Source organism: Planococcus citri, chromosome 3, assembly GCF_950023065.1.
Source record: "Planococcus citri chromosome 3, ihPlaCitr1.1, whole genome shotgun sequence".
Lineage (NCBI taxonomy): Eukaryota > Metazoa > Arthropoda > Insecta > Hemiptera > Pseudococcidae > Planococcus > Planococcus citri.
This window is the reverse complement of record NC_088679.1, coordinates 15439222-15453186: the sequence shown is the minus strand read 5'-3', so window position 1 is coordinate 15453186 and position 13965 is coordinate 15439222. Positions and strand designations below refer to the sequence as shown.

Here is a 13965-nt window from a genome sequence, read left to right as displayed (position 1 = left end):
ATTTAGACCAAAAATGAAGGGAAAAAATCAAAATTTTACCAAATTCACCAAGAAAGCTGAAATTGGGGATATGCCCTATTTTCGATATGCCAAATCGATTGGAAACGGTTTAAACCAGTTTTGAGCAGTTCTAGAGCCTCCAGAAGAATTTTGAAACTCGAAATTCCAACAAAATTTCATCAAATGGAGTTGGAAAGCAGAAATTAATTCTAAAAACTAATTTCAATACGGTATGAAGTCAACAGCAAGTGAATTTCAAGTCGTTTTGGCGCCTCCGGCCATTCTATGAAACCTTTCAAATAGCCACTAGAGGCTTTAAAATGACTTGAACCCACCTGAAGTCGTTATCAGAGGGTGTTAAAATTGGAGTGCAGATTAAATTTTGGTTTTCCATCTCCATTTGATGAAATTTGGGGGAAATTCCAAGTTTCAAAAATCTACTGGAGGCTCCAGTAATTTTCAAAAAGTTGCTGGAGGCTCCAAAACGACTTGAAATTTATCTGCAGTCGACTTCTTAGGGTATTGGAATTAGTTTGCAGAATGAATTTCGGCTTTCCAACTCCATTATTGATGAAATTTTTGGGAAATTTCAAGTTTCGAAAATCTACTGGAGGCTCCAGAACTGCTCAAAACGGTTTGAAACAGTTTCCAATCGATTTAGCAGGTCGAAAATAGAGTTTATCCCAAATTTCAGCTTTCTAGGTCAATTTGGTATAATTTTGATTTTTTCTTGAATTTTGGCCAAAATTTGACTTTTGAAAATTCACCAAATATCGAAAAAGGCACTTTATACACAAAATCACAACACATTTTGTAACAAAACTCATATAATCGCGCAATATCGTGTGTTCTCTTCTGCATAGTGATGATGTGTATTTGGGAGTAGTGTACTCGTATACTATGTTTTAGCGATTTTTTGCCCGAAACTGCCCCATTGCTCTGCAGGTTCATTTTTCTATTAAAAATACATCAATTTTCTTCACAATTGCGGATATATCGCAATTTTATGATAGAAACATGATATACTCGATTCAATTTTGATTGAAATATATTATTTGAGATATAAAATGATTTTTTCAAATCAACGATATAAACAACCTCAAAAACATTACAAACGGCATATTAAACGATAATATGAGCAAAATTTGGAATTTTTCACCTCTCCACGTCTCACTTTTAATGCCTACCAAAAAAATAACTCCATATTCGAACTCTACGACTTCGAAAACATATTAATCGATATATTACACAATAATATAACCAAAATTTGAAATTTTCCCGCTCACCACGTCTTACCCCCCCCCCCCCCCCTCTTACAAAAAAAATAAGTGCAGATTCGAATTCTACGACCTCGAAAACGTATTATTCGATGTATTGCATATCGATGAGGGTTGAATCCGAATTATCGCCGTTTGGGGGGGGGGGGTCTGTGGCCCACTGTGAAACGTACGTATTTGATCAGTAAAAATGATCAAAATAAGTCCTAAAACTGCTATTAAGTCCCCAAATCCAAATTTAACCATTTCCAGCCATTCTGGAGCCTCCAGCGCGATTTTTCAGTTTCTCCAGAATTTTTAATTTGCTCCAGAAGACGCGAATATGAAGTTGGGCAGCTGAAAATCGAGTTGTGTGTCATACTCGACCTGTTTAACTAATTTATCCTCATTTCATCCGATTCTGGAGAGTACACCTCAAGAGTGGTTTTTTGACCAGCTTTTTTTCAAAATAAAAAAATCCAAAAATCAAAAATTTCCCGTTTGCGAGAAAATTTTCAAAATTTGCGCGAACGCAGTATTTTGTCATGAACTAACCCCACGAGAGCAAATTTCGCCATTTCCAGCCATTCAGGAGCCTCCAGAACTATTTTTCAATTTCTCCAGAATTTTTAACTAGTTCCAGAAGGCGTGAATATGATGTTGGGCTTGGGCAGCTAAAAACCAAGTTGTGTGTTATACTCGACCTGTTTAACGAATTTATTCACATTTGAGCCGATTCTGGAGGAGACACCTTAAGAGTGGTTTTTCACCAGATTTTTTTAGCAAAATAAAAATATCCATAAATCAAAAATTTCTCGTTTGCGAAAAAATTATCGAAATATGCGCGAATCGCTGTATTTCGTCATTAGTCAAGCCCACGAGGGTGAATTTACCCATTTCCAGCCTTTCTGAAGCCTCTGGAGAAATTGAAAAAACGCGCTGGAGGCTCCAGAGTGGATGAAAATGGCGAGATTCGCTCTCGTGGGGTTAGTTCATGACAAAATACTGCGATTCGCGCAAATTTTGAAAATTTTCTCGCAAACGGGAAATTTTTGATTTTTGGATATTTTTATTTTGAAAAAAAGCTGGTCAAAAACCTACTCTTGAGGTGTACTCTCCGGAATCGGCTGAAATGTGGATAAATTCGTTAAAGAGTTCGAGTATGCCACACAACTCGATTTTCAGCTGCCCAACTTCATATTCACGTCTTCTGAAGCAAATTAAAAATGCTGGAGAAATTGAAAAATCGCGCTGGAGGCTCCAGAATGGCTGAAAATGGTTAAATTTGGATTTGGGGAATTAATATCAGCTTTAGGACTTATTTTGATCATTTTTACTGATCAAATACGTACGTTTTTGAAGAAGACATAAATCACTAAAAACAGTCAATTTTGAATTTTCAAACATTCGCCAAATATCGAGATATGATGTTGGGCAGCTGAAAATTTGGTTTTGGGGGTTTCAGACTATGCTCTTTCCAAAAATCGTGGTCCCGTTCAAATTAGAGGCGGACACTTCAAGAGGTTCCCTTGTAAGGCTTATTCGCGTATCTTATTGTCGAAAAAAATGTTTATGTAAGTATGAATGCTTCTGCATACGTGTTTAATTTTTTGCCAATTTTTTTACTTTTGGGTTTGACTTTTGTATGAAATGTAATGACATTAGAGATTGAAATAAAAGTAAAAAAATTGAGTGATGGGGGGGGGGCTATTCTGATCAGGGGGGGCCTTACACTTTTGGCACAAATATCAAATAAATTGAATAATTTCAAGGATAAGTTCCAAGTTAAGAAGTTGAAGTATTTTAAAGCAGCAAAGTGATATAAAAAATGGGTGAGTGTGGGGTGGAAGATAGTTATTTTGATTGGGCGGCCTCAATTTGATTAGGGGGGGAGGCTAAGGGCCGTATTCATAGACGTTACTTAGGGATCACTTGGCTAAGTGGTGAATTTTGAAGCAATTTTTCCAGGCGTGATTGAATTTTTGAAATTTTGTTTTTGAATAAATTGGGAGATTGGACTCCGAAGTGTTGATTTATCATTTTAAAAATATAAAATTTTTATTCGTTCGTGAGAAAAATTGAATCAAAATTCACCACTTATCCAAGTGTCCCTTAAGTAACGTCTATGAATTCGGCCCTAACATTTTTGCCTCAAGTATTAATATAGGTATCCACTGATTTTGAGTTGAAAGTTCTGAAAACTACATTTTTTAGCAAAACATTATAATTGAAAAAAAATCGCCCCCCCTAAATCGTCAATGACAAATCGCTCGTCAAGAATACCCCATCACCGCACCCCTGTGTCTATTTATCTAGCAGGAGAAAGAATAGATTAGAGTTCATCGCTTTGAGCTGAAAATCACTCGGAAATTTTTTTAGCTCTGGAGGTGCCCTTAGAGGGGAGATATTGGTCCTCAAATAGGGGGCATTTTCATTAAATTTGTGTTTTTTTTTTCGCTCATAACTCCTATTTAACCTGTTTTGGGATGAATGGTCTACTTGTTTGTCTTTATTTTCAATTTCGGTCCTTGAAAGTCCTTTTTGAGTCCATATTTTCGATGATTTCCATGAAAAAAATTACCTACTTTTACCTGTATGGTTTTCTTCTACATACATTATAATACCATAAAATTTTCGTTTTTTTTTTCGGTTTTCAATTTTCATAGTTAGGTATTTTTTTCGTTTTCCTTTTTTTTTTCATGGTGCCCATTTTATAATTGAGTCCTTATTTTCATGATTTCCATGAAAAAAATTACCTACTTTTACCTGTATGGTTTTCCTCGACATTTTTAAATGCATAAAACGCCATTTTTTTCGATTTTTTTTCGGTTTTCAATTTTTATAGTTAGATATTTTTTTCGTTTTACCTTTTTTTTTTCATGGTGCTCATTTCTCTTAAAGTTTAGATGATTAAAAACTTATTTTTTTTCAAAATTGTATTTGAAGGTTGTCATAATGGCAAAACGTTACTTCAAAACAAACAATCACAAAAATGAATATTTTGTATCGCAATGGAACAGTAATGTTGAGTCAATAAAGAAAAAATTGAAATTTAAAACCTTTATTTACGTAGAAAACTAAATACAAGTGAGATCAATTTAATCATTGAGTGAAATAGTATGTTTTTGGTGACGCTGAACGCGAATATGACGTCAGATTTTTGATTAGACCCCATCCACGGTCCCCAGCACCTCCCTAATGGGAGGTAAACGTGTAAAACAATAGTTTTATTTCTTATGACACGTGAAATATATAGTACTCGTATCTTCGCTGAACACTAACATAGCCTTAATTTTTCAAACTGACCCCCCCCCCCCCTCCCGAGCCCATCTCGAAAATTGAATATTTTAAAAAAGACTCAGAAGGTACAAGCTATGGAAATTTTTTCAGAATTTTAAATGGTAGCTCCCATTTATAGCGCCATTTTAAAATTTGAACTTTCAAATACTTTTGAAACTTTCAAAATACTTAAAAAGTTCAAAATGCAATGCCCTTTCGAACTGTGAAATCAGTTTTGATCAAAGTATCATAGCTCTGGAGGTATGCGCTGCTGAAGTTGAGTATCTCGACGAGACAATGTGAAAAGAATTGAACCGCCCACCCGCCCCCTGAGCAGGCTGAGACCAAACTGATTGCGGGTTTCATTGGGTGGGTAGACATTGTAAAAAAAATTGAGCGAAATCGAAGGGTATGACTCAAAATCGTTGATCGAATTCAGGTGGAAATGACCCGCATCACTTATTTAGGCTGAAGAAAATCACGCAGACAAATTTTTAGCTGCGAAAGTGCCCCTGGAGGGGAGATATTCGTCCTCAAATAGTGGCCATTTTCGGTATAAATTAGTGGTTTTTTTCGCTCTTGCCGCTATTCAACCTGTTTTGGGAAGAATTAGTCTACTTCTTTGTCCTTATTTTCAATTTCGGTTCTTCAAAGTTCTTTTTGAGTCTTTATTTTCACGATTTCCGTGAAAAAAATTACCTACTTATAAATTTGGCTGACTTAAGCTAGGTATCTCCCTCTGCAACTTCGGGCTCGAGCTCTTCGGTAAACAGAGAAAAATTTAGCAAATCAATCATTGGTTGAGTTATGATTGCCCACTTCAGTCCAATACCGAGACCCTTCTGCATCAGATTTCTCCAATGCATCGGCAAGTCAGTTATGTACATCAAGATCAGGGAAAATTCTATGAAAATATTTTATTTCCACAATACAATTGTTCTAAGGTAGGTAGGTACATAACGCTCTTTTCAAGAAAAACTCTTCGTTGTACTCCCAAAAAGATGTTGGTTCTCTCGTATGGAAAGCCCTTCCCCTTCTTAGATTTGGGAAGAATAAAAAAAGATAAAAAAATTGGTCTGTAGAAATTTTTTGAAAAATTTTCAATTTGCAGAATTTTTCTAAATGAGCACGTTTTTAAGAAAAAATCCTACCCTGGTCTTCCAAATGATGTTAGTTTCCTTATGAGGAGCCCCACAACGTCGATATTATTATTGCCAATTTCAAAAATCGGATAGAATTTGATGTTTTTCGCTGTTTTTTCGATTTTTTGAAATTCACGATGCTTAATAACCAAAAACTTGGCATCACTGCATTCTAAAATATTTCCACAGTTTCAGAAATGATGCCTTTCGATATTTTGGCTCGATTAATGCGAAATATTTGAGGAGAAAAAATTTGCAAAACATGAATTTCATCCTGAAATATGCAATTAGCAGGTTTTCAACTGCTCAATAGCACCCTAAAAGTGGCCTTGAGATTTTTTTGGCAATAGCATAGGTTGACGCAGAATCTCAAATACTATATTTTGAAACTGAGCAATTTCTCTCAAAACAGGTTAGTAGGGACTTGAGTGGGGGAAAAACAAATTTTTTGAAAATATACCCAGACCTAAAATGTTACTTACTTCTGTGTAAAGAAATTATTTTTTTTAGTATCTTTTTCTAACAGCTGGAGGTCGAAAAAACGCTATAAAACGCGTCATTTTGAAGCACCTCCTGAAAAGTTGGTATTGTTACTGATATTGGAAAATTTTTCATTCTTATGTTCCATTGCTAAGTAAATTATGAGTATTTTAGGTATTTCCATCTTCTTCATCTTCAATATGCTGCTGCGAGAATTGAAACAATTCCGAAAAAAAATGATTCTAAATTTCAAAGCTTCTTCGTTGAGTTGTAGAACTAAAAAAACTCGAAGAAATAAAATTGCTGATATAATTCTTTCCACATTGGCAATAATTTCTTCCTTCAAGTTCATCCTTCTATGTAGCTCAAAATTTGAAAAGGAAATCTCGAGCCATTACAGGTGTATCCAGACTTGAACTAAAAAAAAATCACCGAATAAAAATATAATTCGTTTAAACGCTCGTGGTATTCATTCGACGAGCGAAAAGAACGCAAACAACCACCACATACGAGTAGAACCCCCCCCCCCCCAAAATGCACATGGGTAACAATAAAGAAAGTAAAAAAAAAAAACACAAGGTTTACTTTGATTTATTATACACCAGGGTTATCTGTGTGATGCTTGCTCGGTTTTAGCAACGAACTGTGGCTCAATGATGGGGGAGCAGTTTGGGCGATAGATTGTTGCAGTATACATAGAACGCCAATTGTAAATCAGAAATGCCTACAGACAAGACGGCACACATTCTATTCAATTTAAATAATGACTTTTTCGTATTTTTAGCCCCATGTAGTATGTACTACGTATACGGGGCAGTAGTATCCGTTTTTATATATTACATACGTATTTGTGTATATGTGCACCAGTAATGTATTTGAAAGATACATGGCCGGTTGAACGGAGACGGACTGGGTAGGCTACGAAAAGTATACGTTATTTTATGTTGAATTTAATAACGTGAATACATTTTATGTATTACACGAGCCAACGTTTTATCGTTATTATGGCGAGTAATGTGCTTGTACATAAGGCAGGAAAAGCCTCATCCTAACCGCAGAATACAGAAAAGAAGAGAAAACAACCCATAACGAATAAAATGTTCGCCTTATTGAAAAATTTGCAAATGACGATAAAATTTGCGAAGAAAAATATGTACCCTACATGGTAGAACGCACTATTACAGGGTGTATTTTACTTCTGACAAAGGTGGTGAAAAAGGGCATCGGTGCATTTTAGATTTATCGATTGATAGAAGTAGGTATTTTTTTGATCGATTTTTATCGTCAAGGTGTCCATTCGCGTTCTGATTCTTCTCCTGTGAGTATCTCAGGAAAAAATTTCGCGTATTTTAAGTGACAACTTACCTACTTTTACCTGCCTCAAAATGGATATTTTGAATTTTCCTCTAACGTATTGATTGGTGCTCGGTGATAATCCGCTGCCTTGTCGAAAGGGTTAAAAATTGTTGCGAGGATTTGTTATTTTCAAGTCTGAGAGGGCTTTGTGTGCGATATGAGCGTATTAGTGTGGTTTTTTTTGTTGTTGTTGTAAAAACTATCGTGCGACGATGGTGGATTAAGAATGTCACTAATAGCGATATTTTATGCTTGTTTTGCGATGGTAGGTAATAGGTATACGGTATCCCTACGCGGATAATACCCCCACATAGAGCTAATTTAAATTGATGATTTAAATGGTTGGTAAACCCGAACGAGTGGAATGAAAAATAAAAAATGAAAATGAAAAATGTTTAATCTTGTTCAATTAGGATGCCGAAGAAGCCACTGGGTTCTGATTTGCCGCAGAGTTCAATGAACTGAACCGATGGAATGTATTTTTTCCCCTGGTGCATCAATTGTACTGTGCCTCTGTCTACGTCTTGATTTTAAAATATTTTCACTTCGTTTTTTGCAGCTGCCTGCTATCAAATATGTACTTACCTAGTTTTTTTTTTCAAAGCTCGGTTCCATCTTCAATTTCAAAGATGGTCAACTTGTCCTTAAAACGTTTTTCTGAAGTCATGCCCGCTTATATATCCAAATCTGAAGTTTTGACATCCACTCACCAGACCCCTGTATATTATAGTAGTTTCCAATTGAAAATTGCCTAATCGACTAGAGAAATCTAAGTATATTAATATTAATTTTCAATCGTTTGAAGTTTTTTCTATGTACTTTGTGAAAAATCAAACATGTAACATGTTTTTCATTCGATGATTCAATCAAGAAGTGAAATATACTCACAAAGAAGAAACCCTCTAACAATCAGCAAATACCTATACTTTTGAGGGCTTCCTCGATTCAACATTACTTTCTCTGGCTGCTCGATGACTAATCAACTGGAAAAATGTATACTTCAAGGGAAAAAGAGCCCCTATAGTTAATTTATGTTGCAATAGATGATTAAAAAAACTAGACAGCTGCGCTGTACAGTGTACATAGCCTCTTTCCTTACAAAAGTACAACCAAGTTTCAAAAAAAAAAACAATGCAATTTTGGATTTCAAAAGCACAACGCGTTTTTGATTTTGAAAGCACAACGTGATTTTGACAAAAAAGCACAACTCTGTTTCAAAAAAAAAGCACAATCAGGAATATGAAAAAAAGCACATCGCGAATTTGAAAAAAAAAGTACAACGCAAATTTGAAAAAAAGCACAATGCGATTTTGAAAAAAAGCACAACATGAATTTGAAAAAAAGCACAACGCGAACGTGATTTTGAAAAAAAAAGCACAACAAGAATTTAAAAAAAAGCACAACGTGATTTTGAAAAAAAACAACGCGAATTTGAAAAAAAAAACAACGCAATTTTGAAAACAAGCACAATGCGATTTTGAAAAAAAAGAATGCGAATTTGAAAAAAAAGCACAACGTAATTTTGAAATAAAAAGCACAACGCGATTCCGAATAAGTACACTATGCTGTTCTGAAAGCTCCAGAGTTTGAAAGCATAATGTGACTCCAAAAGCACTACGGTACTGAGAGAACCTCTTGGGAGCACAGCAAAATCACAAATGACTGGTGGGTTTTGATTCCGAAAGGGTAACCACCTGCTTGCGGTGTCTAGGTACTGAATGTGTGTAAATGAAACACCTGCAGGTGTTCTAAAAACCTTTCTCAAAATTGAACAATAGAGAAATGTTTGAAATTGAACAATGGGAAGAATATTTTAGGACACCTGAGGTGTTACATTTTAAAACAGATGTCGGCTTCGCTTTTGATAAATATAACACCACAGGGGGTCGGCTTCGCTTTTGATAAAATCTTTTCCATTATTCAATTTTGAAAAATAAATTCGAAAATTGAACAATAGAAAAGATTTTAGAAGCCCTGTGGTGTTACATAAATTTCAAAATTTATCTGACGTCGGCTTTGCTTTTGTCTGCTTCGCTTTTGATATGGCCCTTTTCCCTTTTTTATTCTTTTTTTGGTAACTTACAAATTTTTGTAATTAATTGCAATTACTCAAGAAGCTAATTGAGTAATTGCAATTATAATTACGGCGTTCCATGCTTCACGTTAGACCATATTATCTACCTATGAAAATTTCAAAAAAATCCGCCCATCCATCCAAGAGAACATTCGTTCCAAAGAATTTTTAAATGGCAATAAGTAAATTTGTGAATTTTCAGTTTATAGCCAATCAACAAAATAGTATTTTGATATGAAGTCGATCAGCAAATTACTGTTTATCAAAACCAAATTTGGGACTGATTTGGAATTTAATTTTTAATGATTTTTTATTCATGTACCTATGAATGATTTTATTTAGCTAGTTGAATGTTCTAATTTACGAGAAATTTATTTGACTTCATTTTAATGAAAGTAGCAAGTCTATAGGTACATTCTACTTTAAAAATTATAAAAAAGATTAGGAAATGAAAAATCAGCTTCAAGTTGATATTTAATAGCAAACTTAGCAACCAATGCAACCATCAACCATGGTGAAAGCAAATGCAAAAACTATCTTGCAATCAGCGAATTGCTGATGAATTGTTTTTCATTTTCTCTATCAGTTTTTGTTGGTCCGTACGCCAAAAGGCTCGAAAAGTTGAAAAAAATCATGAAATGACAAAAGTTCTTAAAATGCTTCATTTCTGCATCTAAAATTGCCCTTCAATAATTTCCCTGTTTGAGAAAACTTATTTTTATCTTCCTGGGGGAGCAGAACAAGGATTTTGTTTGGTGAAAACAGGATCATTTTGAGCAATTGGCTCGTAGAAATGCTAGGTATTTAATTTTCGGTGTTGAGTTTTTTCTGTTTTTTATGGGGAGGGGGGGGGGCTGCAGTGCATACAGAGAGACAATCGTGATTTAGGATGTACCTTTTTGTGAAAGAAGGTTATTTGAAGGAATAGCGATTATTCATATTTTTTTTTCCACCCTGGTGAGCAAAAATATTGCTCGAGGAAGCTGAAAGGTTTTTTCTTTGAAAAAATGACCTAACTTAACTATTTATGTAGAAAAATTTAGATGAACAAATTGAAAAAAAAAATCAATCATACATATTTCTTTGATTTTTCCTACTTTTCTGGGGTTCTCGAGACATCGTTTTTGGACCTGATGGGTGAAAATCGAAAAATACAAAATTACTTACTTACTTTTTCATGAAATCCAATTTTTTTAATATTTTCAGTGCGTGAATATTTGAATTTAGCACCACCTAAGTACTCCATTAAGACCAAATTTCACTTGTAATCTATTCAGCAATTCTAGAACCCGACCTACTTGCATCTGAAATGCGCTGGTAGGTATCTTTGCCGAAAAATGTGAAGAGACTTCCGATTTAAGCCAATTGTCATACTTTGATGTGCTCTACACTGAAATTGCATGGAATTGTATGTCTTATTTTCTCTCGGAATCTACTCGTGGCCTCTTCAATTGTGAGATGAGGCAAGAACTCATCCAATTATGAGCACTTTTGGATGCATGAAATATTTTTTTTTTTTTTGCTAAATATTGCTCATATGTTGATCTGAAATTTTCCTCAATGGAACTCGATTAGGTGTAGATACAATTTTCAGTTTAGTTCCTTACTCTTGGGACACCATATAAGGTATTTACCTACTTATATGATAATTAACAGCCCATAAACTTCTTCCCACATTTTCATAGAATAACAAATCTAGGTAATCTGATTTTTAAATATCTGTAGGAACATTTAATACCTTTGACCATTGGATGAGAACGAGAGGAATATCACACACACTATCTTGATTTCTGGTTGAAAAATTTATTTGTAAAGAAAAAAATTATTGAAAAAACTTACTTGCTCTGTTTTAAATTTCACATTTATCTACATCAATAGTAGCCTTGATTACGAATATGTGAAAAAAAACTAATCGAGACGTATTCAGACGCGTCTGATTAGATTAATACACCCTGCCTATTATTTCTTTCCGACCCTATAAGGTCGTTAAATTATCGTATTCGCGTATACAAAAGCTGTTTGGCCTATAAAAACTCACACTCGCGAGCTTCGAGCTTCGCAGAGTGTAATAATCTACACACGAACGTTTCGAAGGAAGTGATAAAAGCGGTGAAAATCGTAAAATCATCGGCAAGCAGTGTTCAGGATGCGTTGCAAAGATGACTACAACGATGGAAGGGGAAGGGGGGGGGTTGATGTCTATTGAAAACTGAGAGAAATTCCATATACGTTTACATATCCGCGATGATGATTCCAACAAAATGGTAAAAAGGAAGAGGAGATTTTATGCGTCGTATAGTCATCAAAATATGAACACCGTGTATAGGGAGAGGGAGGATGTAGAGGATCTGGGAGAAAAACACTATCCTTGGAAAGACTGCCGAGTTTCCTTTTCTGTACGCTACATGGCGCGGCAGTGTAGTCTCGATTGTGAAAGTAATTATGCCGAAATGTACTGAAAACAATTTAAAGCAACATTAACTTTGTAAATCTGCAGTTTATTACGTCGTAGAAAAGTAGCACGAATAGTACAGTCGCTAGTCTAGGAAAACTATACCAAGTAAAACGTCGTCGTACTCGTATACCGAAAACCTACAGCAAGAAACTAAACCTATTTTGAGACGAAGAAGTAGTATAGTGTAGTCGACTGTTTGAATAAAGCTTTATGCAAAGACATTTTGTTTGGGGCCAAGACGAAACTTTGTTGTAAGCTTTCAAGTTTCGGATATTCGGATTTGCTCGTCGCTTCACCCCTGTGTGTTTGTTTGTTGCCAAAGCTAAACTGTTAATTTTATCAGAAATGACCCTTTCGTATTAAAATTTTCTACTGTGCAAGTGTTTGCTAAAAGGATTAAAAGGCTTATGCGTATAATTGCGTCGTCTTATACGGTGTTCTGTTCTGTTCTGCTGTGTCGTGTCGAGTCGACGACCAACTGCAGGAACGTGTGTGAATTTCATATCACGCCGGTAATCATTTCGGGTTCGAGATTTACATTTGGACCGTTTTGACGAATTAGGGATTTTGAAGAGATGTTTTCAAGATCGAATGAATTTATTATTAGACCAATCGTGTCTGATGGGGTGAAAAATTTAATCCAAGACTTCGGTGTAATAAGATTTTGCAATTATGCTGGTATTCGGTCCTCTATGAGTCATCATGTAGGTTTTTAGTTTCTTTGTGAAAGGCATTTGATTTAAAATGGACGAAAACCCAACTTCACATGTTGTATTGTGATAAAAATGTCTTAATTACCCATCTTACTTACACCTTTTGGGTACTGAAATAATTGAACCAACGAAGAAAAAAATCAATAATTTTTACGTATTTATTTCTTTCTTTTACAGATTTTGAAACGATCGAAGTTATGATTAATGAAACAGCCACGTTACCATGCAAAATAAAGTTACGCAAAGAAGATAAAATTACGTTAGTAATTTGGTACAAAAATGGAAGCTCTGTACCAATATACAGGTCAGATATTTTTTTCTAATTTATCACACGGTTTGACAGAATTTATTATTTATTTAATAGAAGGATGTCTGTTGTGATGTATTGTATGTATATAAGAATTTAGTGGAAACTTGATTATGTTTAAGAGGCCTCAGCCCTGTGAGTACCTAGCTTATGTTTTGTGTGAAATAATGGTCATATTCAAATGTATATCATAACTTTCTGCATTGAATGAAGTTGAAAAGTGATTCGAATTCAAAATTTTACAAAATCAACATAGAAAGCTGAAAAACGATATCTATAATATGCCCTAAGTATTTTCGATCTCCCAAAAGTCCTTGTTATATTTTTTGCCAGAATTGTTTTCAAACCACTGTTTTTGCCAAAACGTTCAAAAAATCCTGTTGCCAAAATTGGCTTAAATTCTTGCCTTTGCCAAAATTATTCTTAAAAATCCTGTCATTTGCCGAAACATTGTCAAAATTAATTTTTTCGCAGTTATGAATAAAAAACCTGGTTTTTGCCAAAATACTCATAAATGAATTATTGTAAAAAAAACTTCTGCTTTTACCTAAAATTTTCAAAACTCCTGCTTGTTGTCAAAATTGTCTGCAGGTTCTACTTTTTTGACAAGTTATCCAAAAAAAATCTGTTTTATGCCGAAATGGTCAATAAAATCTTGTTGCTAGTCAAATAATAGTCTGGAAGTACAGCTTTTGCAAAAATTGTCAAAAAGTCCTAACATTTGTCAGAATTTGTCTAAAAAGTTTTTTTTTTGACATAATTATATGTTTTAGTAGGTATTTAAAAGTTTGGTAAACATTTTAAAATATTATCTTGTTTAAAGAGGAAAACAAATTTTTAATAGCATTGATAAAAATATTCACTTTCCCCTATGTTAGTTTGATGTAAATGTGAAAGTGTGAT

The 13965-nt window shown here is 34.5% G+C and overlaps 1 protein-coding gene across 1 annotated transcript in view; it reads left to right on the top strand.

Moving 5' to 3' along the window:
* The window catches only part of LOC135841264 (nephrin-like), a 1354679-nt gene that overhangs the window by 644199 nt on the left and 696515 nt on the right, over positions 1–13965 (top strand). The window contains exon 3 of the mRNA XM_065358143.1: positions 12933–13059. Coding sequence (XP_065214215.1) covers positions 12933–13059 — 127 coding nt within the window. The remainder of the gene's footprint in view (positions 1–12932; positions 13060–13965) is intronic.